This window comes from Rhinichthys klamathensis, unplaced genomic scaffold, assembly GCF_029890125.1.
Source record: "Rhinichthys klamathensis goyatoka isolate OS25496 unplaced genomic scaffold, OSU_Roscu_1.1 h1tg000050l_1, whole genome shotgun sequence".
In the NCBI taxonomy this organism is placed as follows: domain Eukaryota; kingdom Metazoa; phylum Chordata; class Actinopteri; order Cypriniformes; family Leuciscidae; genus Rhinichthys; species Rhinichthys klamathensis.
Genome location: NW_026606596.1, coordinates 1,812,232 through 1,832,458, shown reverse-complemented (window position 1 = coordinate 1,832,458; position 20,227 = coordinate 1,812,232). Strand labels below are relative to the sequence as shown.

The 20,227-nt window shown below is 37.0% G+C and overlaps 1 protein-coding gene across 1 annotated transcript in view; it reads left to right on the top strand.

The window, feature by feature from the left end:
- The first annotated feature begins 9,840 nt into the window (after window positions 1–9,840).
- The window catches only part of frem2a (FRAS1 related extracellular matrix 2a), a 63,719-nt gene continuing 53,332 nt past the window's right edge, over window positions 9,841–20,227 (top strand). The window contains exons 1-2 of the mRNA XM_056247751.1: window positions 9,841–15,045; window positions 17,220–17,309. Of these exons, the coding sequence (XP_056103726.1) occupies window positions 10,050–15,045; window positions 17,220–17,309 (5,086 nt within the window). The 5' untranslated portion in view covers window positions 9,841–10,049. The remainder of the gene's footprint in view (window positions 15,046–17,219; window positions 17,310–20,227) is intronic.

Below are 20,227 nucleotides of genomic sequence, written 5' to 3'. Positions count from 1 at the left end.
TGTCCACATGTATTATAGATAAGCTATGGCTGCCTGTCACTCCTGCTTCTCACTCAATGTATCTTTCAAATGAAAAGATATGTGGCATGAATTTAGATATAGCTTGTGCATTCAACCGGCAGATTCGTTTTCCGGAGTTCACTGAAGTAATTAATTTGCTATATTTTTTCAAGCAAAGGAAATACTTGCTAGTGTACAGCAGCAAATTGGTTTGGCCTTTGAAAGAATGTTGTTTTGTGCTGTTCCGTTTTTCGTTCACAAAACTGGATTATATGTGTTCCTTTGTTATAACAAGGTTCAGGGAATATCAAAGAAATGCTTTTTTTTTCTGTCACTGCATAGTAATTTTTTTACTTTAAGAGACTGTAACATCATAATTGTCAAAAAATGCTTTCTGCAAAAACAAAGGTAGTGTAAACTGGAGGTACACTAAACCTACAATAAGAATTAAAGCAAAGTCGAAAATAAAGCCAGAAATAAAATCAAGATCGAAGACAAAAGAAAGATCAAAGAAAAAGAGGGCCAAAAAACAAAACAAGATCAAACAAAAACAAAACAAGAATCAAAGAAAATCCATCAAACAAAACTAAAATCAAAGTCATGACTGAAACAAAATAAACTCCTAACCAGAAACATTTTGAAAGTAAGTGCTTGATTTGGTTATTTATTGTTTGTTTGGTTTGATTGGATTATTATATTTCAAATCTCTACTGTAGCATTGTCTAACTTCACACATGCTACCACTAAATTTGCTCTTAACCCTTTAGCTGTCACCCCCCTTTTTGAGCGTTGACGTGAAAATGCACTACCCAAACTTAAACGGTTGTAATTCATGAAGCCTTTGTACTAAAGACTTACGGTTGGTCTCTTTTAAAAGAAGACTCTTGGCAGATTATTGCTGAAGTGGAATAAATTAATAGAATTAATTTTTTTTTAAAGTTATTGAAGTTTAAGTTTATTGTTATGAAAATATAATAACATATATATTTTTCTTTTATTAAAAATTAATATAGGTTTCAGCCTAAAAGTTACAGAAAGTCAAAGCCATATATCTAACCAAGTTGTGTTCCAAATTTGAAGTTGATATCACAAACATTGAAGTTCCCATGAGATTTTGTTTAGGCGTAATACCAAAAATACCCACCGGGTGCCATTGCATTCCATTGAATTTAATTGTATGCATTCTGCCATAACAAATTAATAGATTTCTATCCAAATATCACTTCTGACACTAAATATGGAACCTTGAGACTCAGACCTTTCTGACAATATGTGTTTTGTCAAGATTAGAACATTTTTGATAATAAATTATGAAAGATGATGCCCAAAAGGGGAGGGGCCTAATAATAAAAATACCGTTTCTATGGTAACGCAACGTCCAATTTCAAAACGGTTTTCATAGGATGAATTCTGAGTTCGTAAGCTTTCAAATGATACCTAATTTATGATAACTTCTAAAATATGTGATATAATAATAATAAAACATTATATATATATATATATATATATATATATATATTATACTTTTTAGAGGACTTTTTACTTTACTTTTTAAAATATAATTTGATCTTTTTTTATTGACAAATACTAGATTATGTTTTATTATGAACTTTTAGCATTAAAAACCAAAGTTTCAATTATTAAAATTGTGTGCGTCAACTTTTTGTGACAAAGGTCAGAAACTCATGTAATGACGTCGATTTTTTGAGGCGCACTCTTGTCATAAATTCATATATTACTGTTCATACATAATTTGTAAGAAAAAAACAGCGCTAAAATATCTATTAAGGAGTCTTAGACCTTTCCAACGATATATAGTTTGTCATGACTAGATTAGGATTTAATAGTAATATAGTGAAGTAAATTTAAGTTGCCCGTATACGGGCAGGTGAGAAAATAGCTAACTTTTATCTTGGAATTCTCTTTAAATTCTCTATTGCAGCATATTGTTTGAGAGGTCATCTTTAGATATGAGACCAGTCCCTCGCCCTTGCACCTCTCTTAATTTCTTGTTTCTTATTCAAGTGGTGTCTTGCCCTGCTTTAAATTCTATTAAATGAAATGTCATGCTGGCACGAGGTTGCACCTTCTTAAAGCTTCAGTTTCATTTTACACTTGATGTGACAGGAATGACTGAACAGGATATTAGCAGCGGTGCACGGAATCATCTGCGATTCCAACATGCGAAGAAATGTTGATTCAATGTAATATGTTGTGAAAATGTGTTTTTCATGATTGCATATTATTTGCTATAAAAAAGCATCTAGTCAGGCATCTCAATTTCATTCCATCATTACTTGAAATCCATATATATTAGAAATGTTTTATGACATTTGGCACTCATTTTTCAACAAACCAATCTGATATCCGGCTATAAGCAGTGGTAGAATATAGTCCCAGGGATGTTTACACATAAACAGCAATGTTAGACAAATCGACTAGGGAATGTAAAAACATCAGGCTGACATGGAAACACCTTTAGAAGGTTGGTCATAGATCAGCATGAAAAGCACATGCAGCTTGAGGCTAATGTCACAGTGAGCGTCTGGGTGCAGTGCTTGAAGAAAATGAAAAGCCTCAGACAGTTCAAGTGATGATAAAGCTCTTGGGTAGTAAAATGCCTCTGAAGGAATCGAAATATGTGTGTCTGGGAAAGCTAGACATACACAGACAATAAGATTTCTTTCCTCTTGAACCAACGCCTGGTGTTGGCACTGGTTTGGATTTCTCTGCATGAGCCACTGCAGTTAAAAATGTTTTCATAACCTAATCAGCAAAGAACATTTTTTGTTACCAGCTTCAGAACAAAGCATCAGAGAAAGGCTTTATAACTCCAATTTATGATAATTCAATCAACAAACACAATTAAGCTGGAATCTGATACAAATGAAGCTCGAAATATGAGACGGATGTAAGATAAAATCCTCAAAACCCATCAAATCCAGCGTTCTAATGATAATCGTTTTGATTCACTATTGTTTACCAAATGTTACAAGCATTTCAACCTAATCAGCTCCTTATAAATGTGTTATTTGATATCAGATTTGAAGAAGCACATTTTGTGCCTGCATACAAACAGCATGCGAACACTTATGAAAGCACCATTTGTGTTACTCTACAGCATGCGGCCCAATAATTAACCCCCGTCCCTCTCTCCCTCTCTTTCTCACGCCACTCCTCCTTCCCTGCTTTCTTCCCATTACCGTGGACAGGAAAAGTATGATGTGGCGGCACCAATTATAACAGCCTATTTTCTTGGCTGCACAGAGAGCAAAAGCGTGAGGTTGAAAGTTGGCACTACAAAACATCAGCAAGGCTCTCCAAAAAAGCCAGATTAGAGCGGTCAGCTTTTGTCAGCCTCATTAAAGGATTAGTTCACTTTTAAAAAAACTTTTGCTGACAATTTACTCACCCCCATGTCATCCAAGATGTCCATGTCTTTCTTTGTTCAGTCGAAAAGAAATTAAAGTTTTTGATGAAAACATTCCAGGATTTTTCTCCATATAATGCACTTTGCTGGGCACCAAACGGTTCAAGGTCCAAAAGACAGTTTCAGTGCAAACTGCAAACTGTTCAAATGGCTTTAAACGACACCAGACGATGAATATCAAGCGAAAAGATCGCTCATTTAATTTTTTTTTTTTACAAATTTTAAGTTTTATAAGCTCAAATGCTCGCCTTGCTCTGTTCTGTGTGACTCTCCTGTTCGAACTCGTTCATCAAAATGAACGAATCTTTTTCCGAGTCATTTCGTTCATTTTGTTCGTTAAATGAACCAAATGACTCGAAAAAAGATTTGTTCATTTTGATGAACGAGTTCGAACAGGAGAGTCACAAACGTGTATCACAGAACAGAGCAAGGCGAGCATTTGACATTATTAAACTTAAACTTTGTTATTTATTTTTAAAATGACCGATCGTTTCGCTTGATAAGACCATTATTTATCGTCTGGAATCGTTTAAAGCCCTTTGAACAGTTTGCAGTTTGCACTGAAACTGTCTTTTGGACCTTGAACCGTTTGGTGCCCAGCAAAGTGCATTATATGGAGAAAAATCCTGGAATGTTTTCATCAAAAACCTTCATTTCTTTTTGACTGAAGAAAGAAAGACATGGACATATTGGATGACATGGGGGTGAGTAAATTATCAGCAAAAGTTTTTTTAAAAGTGAACTAATCCTTTAATGACCATCTCACTCCGCAGCCACTGATGGATAACTGTCCATAAAAGCATTTTGGAAAACCACAGATCAAACTGCTATGCAGATGAAGTACTTTGTGTGTGTACAGAAAGATTAAATTATGGCTTGTGTAGTGATTTGCGTGCATGTTTGATCGGTTTGATCCTCTCTGAGACCCGAGCAAAGAATTCATTTCAGTGTTTAGCTGTTGTTAATATTGGGATCTTTGATTAGAAAGTCAAAGGGCCTCATAATAAATCTGACAGAGGCTTGTTGCAGGCATGCAATATACAGAATCCCCTCAGTTGGAGTATTTGGAAATTAGACAGCACCTTTTCCCATGTCAGATTAATATTTATTATATGCATAATGACTTATGCATATGATGGTATTGCAGAGACGTGGTACAGCTTAGGTGAACTATCGGGTTTTAGCCCTTTTTAGAAATTAAAGTCTCTGAATAACACATTTTTCACATTCTCAGTAGTTTATTTAATTTGTCTAATGCATAGACATAATAGAAGAATTGTGTTTTTTTTTTTTTACGTAATTAAAAAATTGTGATTTTGCTCATATCGCAAATCATCTATTATGTTTAATAGCATTCAAAATTACAACCTGATTGGAAATGATGTACAATAAAAAATATTCTGTGATATTTAGTAATGGGATATTTACTTTGAATTGTGTTTTTTTTTTTTTTTTTTTGCCCATTCATTAAGTTTTATATTTATCTCAAGCTTTTCACTGACACTGCTGCTCTTTTGGTAAAATAAAATAAAAGCGATAGAGCTGTGGGACAGTAATAATTGTTGAAAATACTATATAAATCATTTTCACACTTTAATTAATATCATTTATTGAATGTTTTTTTTATAATTATATATAAATAATAATATAAATAATAAAATAATTTGTATTTTTATGATGCATTTTCATAATTTACAAAAAGAACTCTAGGAAACCTTTGTCAGACAAGCTCTGTTTTAATTTGTTTGACTTGGGAAAATCAGTGGTCATTTTGGGTAAATAGGGTTTACATTCCTTCTGTCACATTTGTGATTGAAGTAGCCCAAGGAATGTAATGAAATCTGCTGCAGTCCATTATAAATTGTCTTTTCTCCTCCATCACGATTTTTAATTTACAGGTCTGACCTTTTCACACTCTGTTATTTCAAAAAGCTTCACACAGGCTTTGCTGGATGTTGGATTCTCTCTCAATCACCACGCTCAGATTCAGTGTAAGAGTCTGACTTAGCCTATTACTCTAGTATTCTTTCTGGTTGAGCAGATCTTTCCCTGTGGCCTCTCCTGACACCAGTCCACCCTGGGGCCTGCATTAGATTAGATCTCATTTTAGATTATCTGCCTCAAATGGAAACCCAAGAGACTCATCTGAAGACGCATGAAAGACAAACATTTGTTTCCTTTCTTGATTCTTCTCCTTTCTTGTTCAAGCTTATTCTTTCAATTACAACCTGACACTGTAATGTCCCTTGGAATTCTGCGCTTGGTGGATCAATACTGTATTCAGCTGAAACATTAGGATCATCAGTGAAGTCTAGACGTTAAATGATTTGCTATGGTACAACAGTGCCCTCTTCTGGATCATAAACCCTATTGCATGAGAATTTTGGACATTTGCCATGAAGCTGTAATGATACCTAATTATAACATGCTGCCACAAAGCTGATGAGGTCTTTGCTTTTCAGCCTCTACAATCAGAACCCTTTATGTAACACTCAATTAATCTCTCAAACTGGCAACAGTATTGAGAGTTTTCTCTTCCCTGCAGTTGCTTTTGAAAAAGTAGCCTTGGTGACACACCGCTGGCTGCCAACTAAAATAGGCCTATTATACCTCGCTGACAAGTGACTCATACTGTATGTACTTTTAGACTGTACATGTAAAAAACAGATATAAAACCTAACAATTAACAGTGACCGGGGCTTAAGATGTTTCAGTTTGTCCTTGAACTTTGACACTCAGCAAACAAGTGCTTGTGCACATACAGTTAAAGAGTGCAATACAGAGGATAATATGCAAATGAGGTACTAATGAGGGCTCTTCTGGTATGTCTGAGGGAGATATGTAAATATTTACCATGGAGTGTGACATTTTAAAAAAGGGTAACAATTTATTAATTAAGCTAATTATACCCCAGCCCCCCCCCCCCCCCCCCCCCCCCCCCCCCCACACAGACACACTAATACAGAGAATTAGCCTAAAATGTTAACGTGAATCTTCTACAGTGATTTCTAAAGTTTCGTCATATTTCCTCATATTGTGTTCTGTGAGCCTCTATTAAATTGTTGTTATTTATTCAGCAAACAAATGATTTTAAAAAAAAGTAAACAAAGAAATTCAGAAATAAAAAGGTGCAAAAGCTATATGTTTAAATTTAACATCCTCTTTTTGGCATTTTTCGTCAACGACAATGATTGTTATTTCAGAATTTTGACTTCTTTTAATGACTTTCTTTTAATTTTCTTAGCGGAAATGGGCTTCCATAAAAAAAATGTATGATGTGAATTATGCTAATTATCTCTAAGCATCCCATAATTGTTGCTTTATATCTTATAATTTCGACCGTAAATGTCATAATTATGACTTTTTATCTCATTATTCAGACTTTTTTCTAATAATTATGACTTTTATGTCATAATTAGGATTTACTAAAGCATGTCTGTGACTTTTTATCCGATTAATTTAGAAAAAATGTGTCATAACTATGATATTTTTTATCTCACAATTTTAATTGTTTTATGTCAAAATTCTGACTTTTATATCATAATTATCATAAACCAATGATTACCATGAATTTTTTTTTCTAATGTTGCAGAAATGTATATATAGGCTTATATCATTTGAATGTTGTTAGAAGAAGAAAATGGCAAGTGTTATCAGAGCAACCGTCTGGTCCGTCTGACTCAAGCCCAGCGGCATCAGCACAGCAGTTGTTACTCAATGATTGTCATTTAGCTCCAAACAGAGCTCTAATTTGAACCTGAAGCTTTAAAGGTGGGTAACACTTCCCCCCACCCACTGTTCCCAGGTCTTTAGAGCGAGAGTATGAAAAACATACAATGTTAAATGAACATTTAGAAAACACTGAGTACTGTCTTAAGAAATATGTCCCTTCCCTTCAAGCACCTGTAACAGAAATGGCAACAGAACTCAAGAGGAACAAATGACCTTTCAGAAAATTACATTGTAAAGCTCTGATACTTTCTCACAAATCCCTTAGATGATGTTTTCTTTTGCAAGGTACAAAGATGCACTGTTGACTTTAACAAGAGGTATTTTTAACTGTGGTGTAGATTCTTCCAGATCCATTGGGGAGACAAAGCCTAGAAAATGTTTTGTGTTTCACATATCTTTTCTTCAGGATCATTATGGGCAACCTATGTCCTTAATATTCTTACCAGTGTGCATCTGAGATAAAGTGAGATAAATTAACTCCTCAAGTTTGTGAAGAACCTGATCCATAATTATCCGCACACGATCACTTTAATGACTGAGGAATTGCTGTTTGTAATGAAGTTGTAATGTCCAGTTTTAAACTGTATGACTCATTCAGTGAGACTGTCTGACAGGTGAGCCTTTTTTAATTTATTTAGGTGGTATTTTTTTATATACTAGACATGTACTATTTGGCATTGTAATTCTGAACATTTCTCAGTCTGGAGTCACGCCAAATGACAGGCTGTCACCACAGGAGAACAGAGGAAACCTTAGAAAGGACATTCAACAGCTGTGTACTTTAATACAGTATAGGCTGCCTCATTTCTCACATGTATTCCGATGATGTTGTGTGTATGAAAATAAAATGCAATGTAAAAATCCTCTAGGAAATCAAATAAGTAAATAAACAGATGTTTTTGTCAGTTATTGATCTGTGCTTCAAGTCAATGGACAGATCAAGCCTTGATTGCATCATTTTCAATACCTTAAAATCATTATCATACCAACGCATTTTTGTTTCTCTTTGTTGTTTCGAAGTGCTGCTTCACCCCACTTTTTTTCAGAACTTCAAACTTTTCAATACTTCTGGTCCCTTTGGACAAAGTTTGTTGTGTTCTTGTATCACAGAGATTAGAGATCTGATTGATTCTGTCTACCTCCGCCAATAAAGTGGACATATTTTCCCAGAGCTACATTCAGACGAAAAATTTAATTGAAAACCTGAGATGGGGAGAGAAAATACCAAGACTCGAACTCAGTCAAGCCATCAGGAGGTTTTATGGTGTCTGAACAGATGATTGATTGACTACTAGAGGTTTGGAGGCTTGTGGGAAACAGTCATTCTCAGAGAGCACACGTGAAAACACTGACTGTCGTCTTTCATACTGTAATTATAAAACACATGTGTCCCAACAAACTTCTGACGACTCTTTCCTGTCCTCTCCCTCATGCATTTCTCTTTAACTGAAGAAGGAACCATTGTACAATGTGTAATGCCCAAAACCATCTCATAAACTGTAGAGAAGACAACAGCATTTTTTTAAAGTTCAATTATTATCTCAGAGACTACACAAAATACAAATCATTTTGGTATAAGAAAACAAAATATTTCCCAAATAATAGTACCATTTAAATATTTAAGACCTGATCATAAGTCTGAATGTAATTGCCTTCCTATGGACAATATTACTTGTATAAGAGTTGACTATATCATTAATGTTTAATGCAATGTTGTTTTTATCTTTATGTGATAATATAATTATTTTATCTGCAGGAATAACACGTGTTTAAAGCAAAAGTCTAAGTGGTAGCCTCTACATTATTAGAAAAGGGTTCAATCATTTTTACTAAAATATATTCATCATCTGAAGTCAAAAACGTCTTTACACTTTAATCAGATAATGTTCATTACATGTTTTAAATATTCAATACGTCAGTTCAGTCATACAATTATTTCATAGCTAATGGCACAATTGCCCCCGGCCTTATAGCTAAGATAAGATTAAGTATTTTATGGCTCCCAGTGACAGTGTGAGTTTGTGACGCTTATATTAACTCTTTATCCTGGGGTTTCTGTGTCCTGGGGGTTACAGATATGTGAGAGGCTGAAGGAAGGAACAGTGAGTGCAGTGACTGGGCCTAATATCTGAGTAAAATATTAAAGGGTCCCTAAGGCAAGTCAAAACTCTTAACTATAAATCTGATTTTTATGTAAATGTTGATATCTCATAAAAGTTATTTATTTGTATTAATTTGTCATAGTTGTTCGATCCCAAGCTATTTACACTTCATTCAATGGTCACACAGACCTATTATCAATTCGTGCATTCCTTGGGAATCGAATCTTTGCATTGCTAATAAGCTTTACTGTTTGAGCGACATGGGAAATACAAACTATGAAAAAGCAATATTTGATGTGTGTTGCCAAATGAAAATAATTTTGTATTTTGTGTGTAAAAAGATATGTTTTAAGGCATTAATGGATATCCATGAAAAAAAATAGAAATAGATATGATAGAGATAATTGTACAGACAATAAACATAATAAATCACTTTAGGTTATCTATCTGAAGAACCCAGACGTGACTATCACAACTAACAGTGACAGTCAAATCCTGTGAGAATCCCACCTGCGGACGTGGGAATGCAACTCTCCATCCAATGGAATGAGGCTATGGGCGTGTCCTCCTGCTGCCATCCATGCACAAGTTAAAACTGAGCTCGCTCTGAGTCCGTGGGAATGCCGCGCGAGCATCCTGGCGCGCGTGTGGGATTTCTGAACTTTCTGTGTGTGTCTCCTGTTCCCTCGTGGATGTAAACATAACAGCGGAAAACCCGGTCGACCACTATTTGGATATTTAAATTACTCAAGAACATCCTGTGGCTGTTTACATTCGCGTTCAGCATGGAACTTTGCAGATTTCTCATTCTCTTGCTTTCACTGACAGGTAGTTCAGCGCGAGGAGTTGAAACACACGGATTGTCGTACGCGTACACGCCAGAACTCTCTGAGGACGCGATACTGGTGGCAAACAACGGCATACACGTGCCTTTTGGGAGATCTGTTTACATCGATCCCATCAACGACTTAGTCATTGAAGTTCAGCCTGGAGACAGGTGCAGTATTACTGTTCTGGATAATGATCCACTGTCTCAGAGACCGGGACATGTGTCTCCTAAAAAGTTCCCTTGTGAATTTGGTCCTAACGATGTGAGATACTCTCATTTCGGTTCTAGGAGCCCTGCGGGTGACAGGGTGAAGCTGCAACTCAGGTATGACACTCAGACTGAAACTATTATCATCCCCTTTATGCTGGAAGTTGAGGTTGTTTTCACACAATTGGAGATTGTTACTAAGAACATGCCTCTTATTGTTGATAAACTGCATGGTACTAGTAATCCTATTGGCAGAAAGGTTTTAGACTTTACCTTTGATAAAGACTCTGAACAATGTGAGGTAACATCGCTGGCTGCCAGCAGTGTTCTTCCTAGATATGGTAAAGTTGTTGATGAGAGCAAACTGGAGAAAATGATGGACTGTGACTTGTTTCTCAAATCAAATATCCGCTATGAGCACACGTCTTCCCACAAGTCACCTAATAAGGATTATATCCCAATGGTCGTGGAGCTACGGAGCAAAGAAAATAATTTACTGAAGCAAGAGTTTTTCCATGTGATGATCCGAATAAAAGAGGGCGAAGAAAACACTCCCCCCAGACCGAGTTTTGTGGCTATGATGATGATGGAAGTTGATCAGTTTGTTATGACGGCTCTAACTCCTGATATGTTGGCTGCGGAGGACACGGAATCCAATCCTGATGGTCTCATTTTCAATATCACTTCTCCTCTGTCCTTTGAAGAGGGTTATATCGTGAGTACAGATGATAGGAATTTACCCATCACATCCTTTTATCAAAGGGATCTGAAAGATCTGAAAATAGCCTACAAACCTCCCTCTCTGGACTCAGATACTGAGAGGATCTTTCAAATAGAGTTCGAGGTCATAGATACAGATGGTGGCATTTCAGACCCTTTTGCTTTCATGATTGTTGTGAAGCCCATGAATACATTAGCGCCAGTAGTCATTAAGAATACCGGCCAGCTATTATATGAAGGCCAGTCTAGGTCTTTGTTTACTCAGAGCAATTTAGAAATTAGTGATGAAGACAACCTGGACAGTGTGAGGATAACGGTGGTTGATGGACTGCGTCATGGTCTCTTAACTGTTCTAGGCACCAGCAGGAAGTATTTTACCCCAGCTGACCTGGAGGTTGGCATTGTGGTTTACCAGCATGATGGTAGTGACACATACAGTGATAATATAATTTTCAGAATGTCAGATGGCAAGAATGAAGTTGAGTTTTTGTTCCCCATCACAATTGTACCCACAGACGATGAGCCGCCCATCATAAATGCAAACACTGGGCTTATTTTATTTAAAAATCAGATGGTGCCCATTTCGCAGCTTATGCTCAGCGCAGCAGATATTGACTCTGAAGATTCCACTATTAAATTTACAATCGAGCCTCCCCTTTCTGCTATTGGTGAGGTTGTGGTGAGGCAATCTGAAGCACCTGAGGACCCGTCATCCTGGAAATTTAATGCAGAAGATGGTGTGTATGAGAAAGTAGTGACACAGTGGCTACAGAAAGATATTACAGATGAGAAACTCTTCTATAGGCATACAGGTCCACACATCACAGAGACGGTTACTGATCAGTTTGTTTTTAAAGTACAAGATGATGCTGATCCTCCGAACCAATCTGGTGAGAATTTTTTTATTATTAAAATTTTACCTATTGATGATATTCCACCTGTGCTGTTCCCTGGCACTACTTTGCAGATGACAGTACACGAGTACCAGCTGACTCATTTTAGCAAGAATGTTCTTCGTTACACTGACTTGGACTCTGAGGACCGTGACCTGAAATATACAATAACTCGACCACCAACTGACATGGATGAGAATAGTCCCATTAAATTTGGGTCTGTTGTTTTAACGGACAGCTCAGATACTGACATAACAGAGTTTACCCAAGCACAAATTAACCATCATAAGATTTCCTACAGTCCACCAGACCTTGAGCTCGGCATCATACCTCATGTGGTGCAGTTCCATTTCACAGTAGAGGACACTGCTGGAAACGGCGCTGATGGAGTTTTTACAATTTTTCTGCAGCCTGTAAACAACAAACCCCCACAGATAACGAACTCTGGATTCACAGTCCTTGAGAGAGGGGTGCATGTCATCACGAGTGCCGAACTTGACGCAAATGACCTTGACACTGACAGTAAGCTAATTTCATTCACACTAAGTAAAACCCCACTACACGGCCATGTTGAACTTATATTTACTGATTTAAAACAAGGGAGTAGTTTCAATTTGATGGATATCTCTGATGGTAGAGTATCTTATGTCCACAATGGAGATGAAACGACAAGTGACTCTTTTAAACTTGATGTTAGTGATGGTGTTCATGTTGTAACGATCACCGTGAAGGTAGCGGTAAAGCTTATTGATGATAAGGCACCAACGCTCAGCCTCACAAAGGGCACCTTTGGCTCTCGCCTGGACGTGCTGGAAAATGGTGCCACAGAAATTACATCTAATGTCATCCAGGGAAAAGATGAGGACACTGATGACTTGAGGTTGACGTTCATTGTGGAAGAAGCCCCTAAGTTTGGAGAAATTCTGGTGAGTGGAGTTTCCTCAAGCAGATTCACCCAAGCTGATATCATCAGTGGTCTGGTTGTGTATGCTCACACCAGCGGTGAGATTGGTTTTACTTCGATAGGAGATTTCTTCAACCTGACCCTTTCTGACATGTCTGATGAGTGGAATGTTGGGGGTAACCGAGTAAACGGAGTCCGTATTCAGGTCACCATTCTCCCTGTAGATAACCAGACTCCAGATGTCACAGTTGGCAATACCTTTAACGTATTTGAGGGGGATAAAAACACAATCGGTAGGCATCAGATAAGGGTTGAGGATGCAGACACTCCAATTGAGGACATCCTGTGCACCATCATTGTTCAGCCCACATTAGGATATGTGGAGAACATCTCTCCAGCACCAGGCTCTGAAAAGTCAAGGTCAGGAATGGCAGTAAGTGCTTTTACCATCAGAGATGTGAATGAGGGTCATATTCATTATGTCCAAAGCATACATAAAGGAGTTGAGCCAGTGGAGGACAGGTTCACGTTCAGATGTTCAGATGGTGTGAATTTCTCAGAGAGGCAGTTCTTTCCCATTGTCATTATTCCCACCAACGATGAAAAACCAGAGATATTTATGCGAGAGTTTGTCGTAATGGAGGGCATGAATGTTATCATTGACACACCGCTCTTGAATGGAGTTGATGGTGATGTTCCTGCAGAAGAGTTGACATTTATCATCACCAAACCCCCACATCATGGGTTCATCCTCAATCAGCTTGCTAGTGGCTCCATCCCAATCACCAACTTCACACTAGGACAAATCAAGGAAGCCTCTAGCATAATTTATGAACATGATGATTCTGAAACCACTGAAGACAAGTTTTATGTTCTTCTTACAGATGGGAAACATTTAGTTGAAGGCACCATTATGATCATGATTATCCCTGTGGATGATGAAACTCCAAGGCTTGCCATTAACGATGGACTTGAAATCGATATTGGCGAGACAAAAGAGATAAATAGTAAAGTACTAAAGGCTACTGATCTGGACTCAGAGGATGATTTCCTTACTTTCATTGTTCGCTATGGCCCCAGTCAGGGCTTCCTTCACAGAAAATCAGGATATGTGGAGAAAAGATCTGCCGAATCTCTGGAGAACATAACAGTTGGCATGAATTTTACACAAAACGAGGTGAACAAAGGTCTTATTTTGTACACTCACAATGGACAGGAAGGCATTCGTGACCTTTTAAAGTTTGACGTAACAGATGGCATCAATCCTCTAATTGACAGATATTTCTATATTACTGTGGGCAGCATTGACATGGTGTTTCCTGATGTCATCAGTAAGGGGGTGTCTCTTAAAGAAGGTGGCAAAGTGACGCTCACTACGAACCTCCTTAGCACTAGCGATCTCAACAGCCCTGATGAGAACTTAGTCTTCACCATCACAAGAGCCCCAGTGAGAGGGCATTTGGAAAGCACAGATACACCAGGTATGCCTATTGTGTCTTTTACCCAGTTACAGCTGGCCGGGAGCAAGATCTACTACATCCATACTGCCGATGATGAAGTCAAGATGGACAGCTTTGAGTTTGAGGTGACCGATGGCTACAACCCTGTGTTCCGCACATTCCGTGTTTCAGTTGTTGATGTTGACAATAAAAAGCCAGTACTTACCATTCATGACCTTCTAGTGACTGAGGGACAGAACAAACTCATTACGCCCTTTGAGTTGACCGTTGAGGACCAAGACACAGCCGAGCACCTACTGAAGTTTACAGTCACCCAACTGCCCATTCATGGCAAACTGCTCTTCAACAACAGCCGACGAGTGACTGTGTTCACAAAGCAGGACCTAAATGAGAATATGATCAGCTACAAGCATGATGGCACTGAGTCGGACCAGGACAGTTTTTCTTTTACAGTCACTGATGGAACCCATTCAGATTTTTTTGTATTCCCTGATACCATTTTTGAGACACAAAGGCCTCAGACCGTGAGGATCACCATTTTGTCTGTTGACAACGGTGTGCCTCAGATAGTGGTTAACAAAGGTGCACCGACTTTAAAGGTCTTGTCTGCAGGTCACTTCGGTTATCAAATCACAAGCAAAGTCCTGAAGGCAGTGGACAGAGACAGCAGCCCGGATGCTTTGGTTTTTCACATTACCGTACAGCCAGAGCATGGCTACCTGATCAACCTGGACAGAGGGAATGACTCCATCAACACATTCACACAAGGTAATGTATCATCAGAACATAAATGTTCTTATCACCATTGATTGCATTGTGTGAAACTTTATTACTTTTACACTCAGTGTGCTAGAACTGTGCAATGTAATGCTCTTTAGAACTGTCATTTAAAGATACATGTAAGAATTTTCTTCACATGCTATGTACCCATCATGTTCAGAACAGGTTCTCTGCTCTTATTTAATGCTTGAAATAATGTAGTTCCATCTTGAAACAGACACTTTGCCCTTTGCCAATAGTACAGGCTGTGTCTGTCTCTCAGCCTTCGGCTTAAATTCTTGATAAGACAACTAGAGCGTTCACACATCTCCTTTCAATTATTAAGTTCTCATACTTTTGCCTTCTAATGTCCCTGTAGTGACTGACTATTGTTTGAAAAAAGAGTTGCTGGTTCTAGGCAAACCACATTTTAAATAGAGTTAAAGGTGAAGTATGTAATTTCTGTTCCGCTAGCCATAACAAACAGAATTGCAATCTGTATTTTTTTAGCATTTTGACTGGGCCGTACATAACAAAAGTGGCTCAACCAGTGGCATGAGTTTGGGGCGGGGCTACCTGTTAATGGAACTATGGCACATTACACACTCAAACTTTAACTAGCTATTTAAATACTCAAGATTCTTTGTTTTATTCTTTTTAAATATTCAAGCGGTTTAAAACGTGATGTTTTCGTTGGGGCAATTGGATGTTTAATGATTCATTTATTGTATTACATGCATGAGATGTGACTGTTATGATGCCTAATAAATTACTGGCACGATGCAGTTGTGTTAATAAGCTTGCAAACCCCTGGCCATATTATCTGTAACAAGTTTAGCTTTAAAAAAAAAAAAAACATATATGAGGGATGACACCTTGTCATTGTAAAAAAGTAAAATTTTATATATAATCATTTTAATGTTATATCTAAAATTATAATTGTATACATAAAAATCTTCATCAGCATTTTTTATTTAATTATATAGATTTTGCAAAGGGATTTATAAACTAAGGAGCAACTCTTGTTGCTTTGAAAATTTGATCATATCACCATAATAATTATATAATCAATATAATAATTTTGTCTTAGCCATGAAAATACATAAACAAGTGTCTTTTTAAATGTTTTAAAAGCTTTGCATAATGGAAACAGGTTAGTCTCCAAACCTATCAAACTCTATGCAAATGTGCAAACATTTTAATCAACTATACTCTGGCTTTTTAATTTTAAAAACGTCCTTTTGCACATCCTTGTAGTGCCTTTTATCCAGAATAATAATTTTCCCTGATCAGCAAAGGTTCATGACCTCTAACAGCTAAAGCATAAACGCACTCCTTCAAACATGAGTGTCAAGTGAGAAGATGCGAAATCCATGTCAGACTAACTTAGTCTGAAATGTGTCCCAGACGTTGGAAGAGGGCAGAAGTGCGAAAACGAGAGGGAGAGACCTGGCAAACCTGACTTGACCTCATCAGTACGAGCAGTGAAGCAGAAGGGACAATCACTTCTCTTTATTTACTTTGCCCTTTCCCCATATTCTTCTACCACTTGCTCTTTGGCATTCGCTAAATATTTCACTATGAGAGTGTGTGCTGGTGATGAAAGTAGACATTTTATTTTCAATATGAAAAGCGGTTTCATCCATGCATACAGAATCATGGGTTTACATTTTTATGAGGCTTCTTCCTCTAATATAAATAATTTAAAGTAGTGGGTCAGAGCAAAAGGAACACAGAGCCAGGTTGTTCATGGTACACTGTAACTTAACCACTGTGTATCAGTGCAGATGTGTTTAAGGGGTCTAATTTGGTAGATGGGGTAGACCAGATGTAAGGAAGTCTTAGGTTGGAATCCTGTGTTTAAAATTCTTGTTCTCGCCTGTCATTATGTAACAGCTTGTCACCTGTTTTGCTGATTGTTTTGTGACTCCCTCCCTGCTGCTTTGGTGAAATCTGAAGATGTGTTTAGCAAAACCAAGAATGCCTTTTGCATTAAAATGAAGATATTTGTAAGTTGAGCGGCTTATAGAATAATTTGATCTTTGAGCATTTCACTCCAGGGTCTGTAGATCATAAAATATGAGGATTTTTACAGATTGTTTTGATCTATTTTCTTCTGAATGAATAATACATTACATTTGTGAGGTTTAATCTTACAGTTTTGTGTTTTTCTGTGTTTTCAGCTGACATGGATGATCTTAAGATCTGCTATATCCTGAAGGATGAGAAAAATGCCACCAGTGACCTCTTTAGTTTCACCGTGGAGGACAATGGTAAGTCCTAAAAAAATCGGCATTAAAAAATAAATGCACCAGTTTTTTAGGCTTTTTAATTATTTAATTATGCATTTAGAATTATTAATTAACGCGTTTAGCCATATAAAGTGAGGAATGATACTGCCCAAATTATTTGAATTCATGAATGATATAATGTGCTCTGATTTTAGGTGTCATTGCATACGGAATAGCTTAGATGATTGTGAATGTTTAGAGCTGAGAGGCATATAGGCTATTCAGATACGTAGCATTCAAATAGGCTTTTTCTTTCCGTGGTAGATGAACTGTCTCTGTGCAGCTTATTACATGCTGTGCTACATTTGACTGGGGAAAAAAGAAAAAATTAAAATGAGTTTTTAGTACATCAAAGAAAAACTTAAAAGTGAGCGTGGGTTAGAATGACCCTAGGAACATATTTCAACAGGGTAGGATTAAATCTGGTGAGGCATAGGTAATCATGTATAAATTAGGTTGAGCGTGACGATCGAGTCACTGTTACTGGAATGCTTACGGCTAAAGACCTTGTTGCGATTAAGCTTGTGGCTAAAGACCTTGTTGCGGTTACTGATGGTTTGTGTTTCAGTTGGAAAGCCAAATATGTGATATGCACTTTACAAAGCACACTATAGGAGTGCCACGTTGAGTGTTTTTGTCAGGACCTTAGAAGGGCACATCATGGATTGAAGGGTCTACATACACACAACACAAAGGGCCATTAGAGGCAAGATGACACATAATTAGAGCTTGTAGCCGGGATTTTAAGCCACACACCCCTTGTCTGGCTTACAATTACTTTAAGTATTAGAGGGTCTCTGGCATTGAAAAGAGTTGGGAAAATACAAGCTCAATAGAAAACAGCTGGAGAACTGCATTACAAAGGCTTCATGTCTCTCTCATGCTCACAATCGCCAGTTGTGTCATGAAATAATCTGTTGCGGCATGAAACGATAATAATTAAAGGCGGCTTAGCATCTTCAAGTCAAGAGGCATTAACTATTTGAAAGGATCGGTACATGGCTGCATTTTGTGTTTTTAGTCAGGATGTTAAATAGGGGTGTATGATACACTAATGTAGTCACAATACAATATTATTGAGATATTTTAAGCCAAAATTATGTTGTTGTTTATTATTATTGTTATTATTAATAAAATATTATTATTTTACTATTATCAGGACCCACAAATATAATTCATTGTATTATTTTACATTAATATTCAACATTATAGTTGTTTAAAGTAGTAATGTCACTGACACTCCGTAATACCGTAAACTTTCTTTTTTTCCTCACTGCAGGCATTCATTGGATTACACTAACTCGCTATGCCCCGCCTCTCCCATTATTAATGCAGTATCTAAAACTATTTGAATCACCATACTATTAAAACAAAATTTGTTATGGTGATTTAAATTATGTTTGCGCTTTCACTTTGAGGAGTGCCGTTCCAGCGCATGTGTTTCAGATGATCAGTGCAATCAATCACAGTTCTAATCGCAAGAAAGCGTGTCAAAATTACTATTCCCAAACTGTAAATGTTTAGTTTCAAACATTTAAATTCTGCATTTACTCATTCACAAGTTGTTTTCACATGTTACACAAGCATTTGAACATCCGTGTTTATTTCAGTATGCGCGTCGTTGTAAATCTGTTAATCATAAATATCGTGTCTGTTCAGAAGACTTGGACTTGGATTCGACCACTCGATTGATTATTTTACGATACCTTTATGACATTTTTTGGCATCTTTTAAGTTTTAGAGGAATGGGGACTTTAAATGGAGGGACAGAAATGTGTTTGGAAGTTGATTAAAAATCTTATTGGTTTGAATCTACATGAGGGTGACTGGCCTACATGATGACAGAATTTAAATTTTTGGGTGATTTATAGGTTATAAATACAGTAAGCTGAGCCTTGGATAAAACTAAATCTATATCCAAATCTTATCGTTTACATCAACAAAACATATCTTCACATTTTTATATTGCGATATCGTGATATAATGATGAATCGTTACACCCAATGTTAAATGATTAACAGTTATAATTGAGTAATTGCTTGTTGTGCTGATCAATTCTATGTTTATTATATTTTATAAAACTTTTATAGATATTTAAAAATGTTTTTTTTTTATATATAAATTTAATTTAAAAAAATTAAATCACAAAATCAGTTGACATGCCCAGTTTTTAGAATTGTTTTGGTTTATGTTTCTGTTTGTTCCCTTAAGTTTACCCCCCCCATTTTGGTGAGTGGTTGTCATTTGTCCTACTGTCAGTCATCTCTCAATTCAGGAAAGACTGAGGAGTAGGAACTCTTTGGTATGCAGCTGTGTTGGTGTCTGACCCCTGAGCCCAGTGGGTCATTACCGCTTTTGTTTCTGTGTATTCCTGGGGGATAGTTTCACTCCATTGGTGGTGGAGGCATTTATTTTATAGGAAAGATCCCATGCAGTAAGCATCTATTTTTACAGATAGTGTGCAAACACAAAATGGCTCAGTTTAGCTGTTTTTATCATGAGGTGCCTCAAGGTTTTCTCCTAGGACCCTTTTTTCTACATTTGTGCATTAATATATAGCTTCAGCTTGAAATTCAGTGATACAAACACTCTGCCACATTATGCCTGAAAAAGCTTGGCTAATTAGACCATCTTAGATTGTGCTTGTCCAAAGAGCCCAACAGCAAACAAAATAAACCCCATTTTATGTCCAATTTGTGTTAAACAGCTGCATTTATATAATGCCCTCTGTTAGATTGCGACTTGCATATTTAGTACACGTAGCATTCCAGAGGGGTTTAATTAATTGTTTTGTTTTTCAAAATGTTCTTTCCTTGCATATAATGATGATGAGGCTGCATGTTTTCCACATGCAGTTTAGAGGATTCTTTTAAGTTTGAGTTTAAAAAAAGGATTGTGGC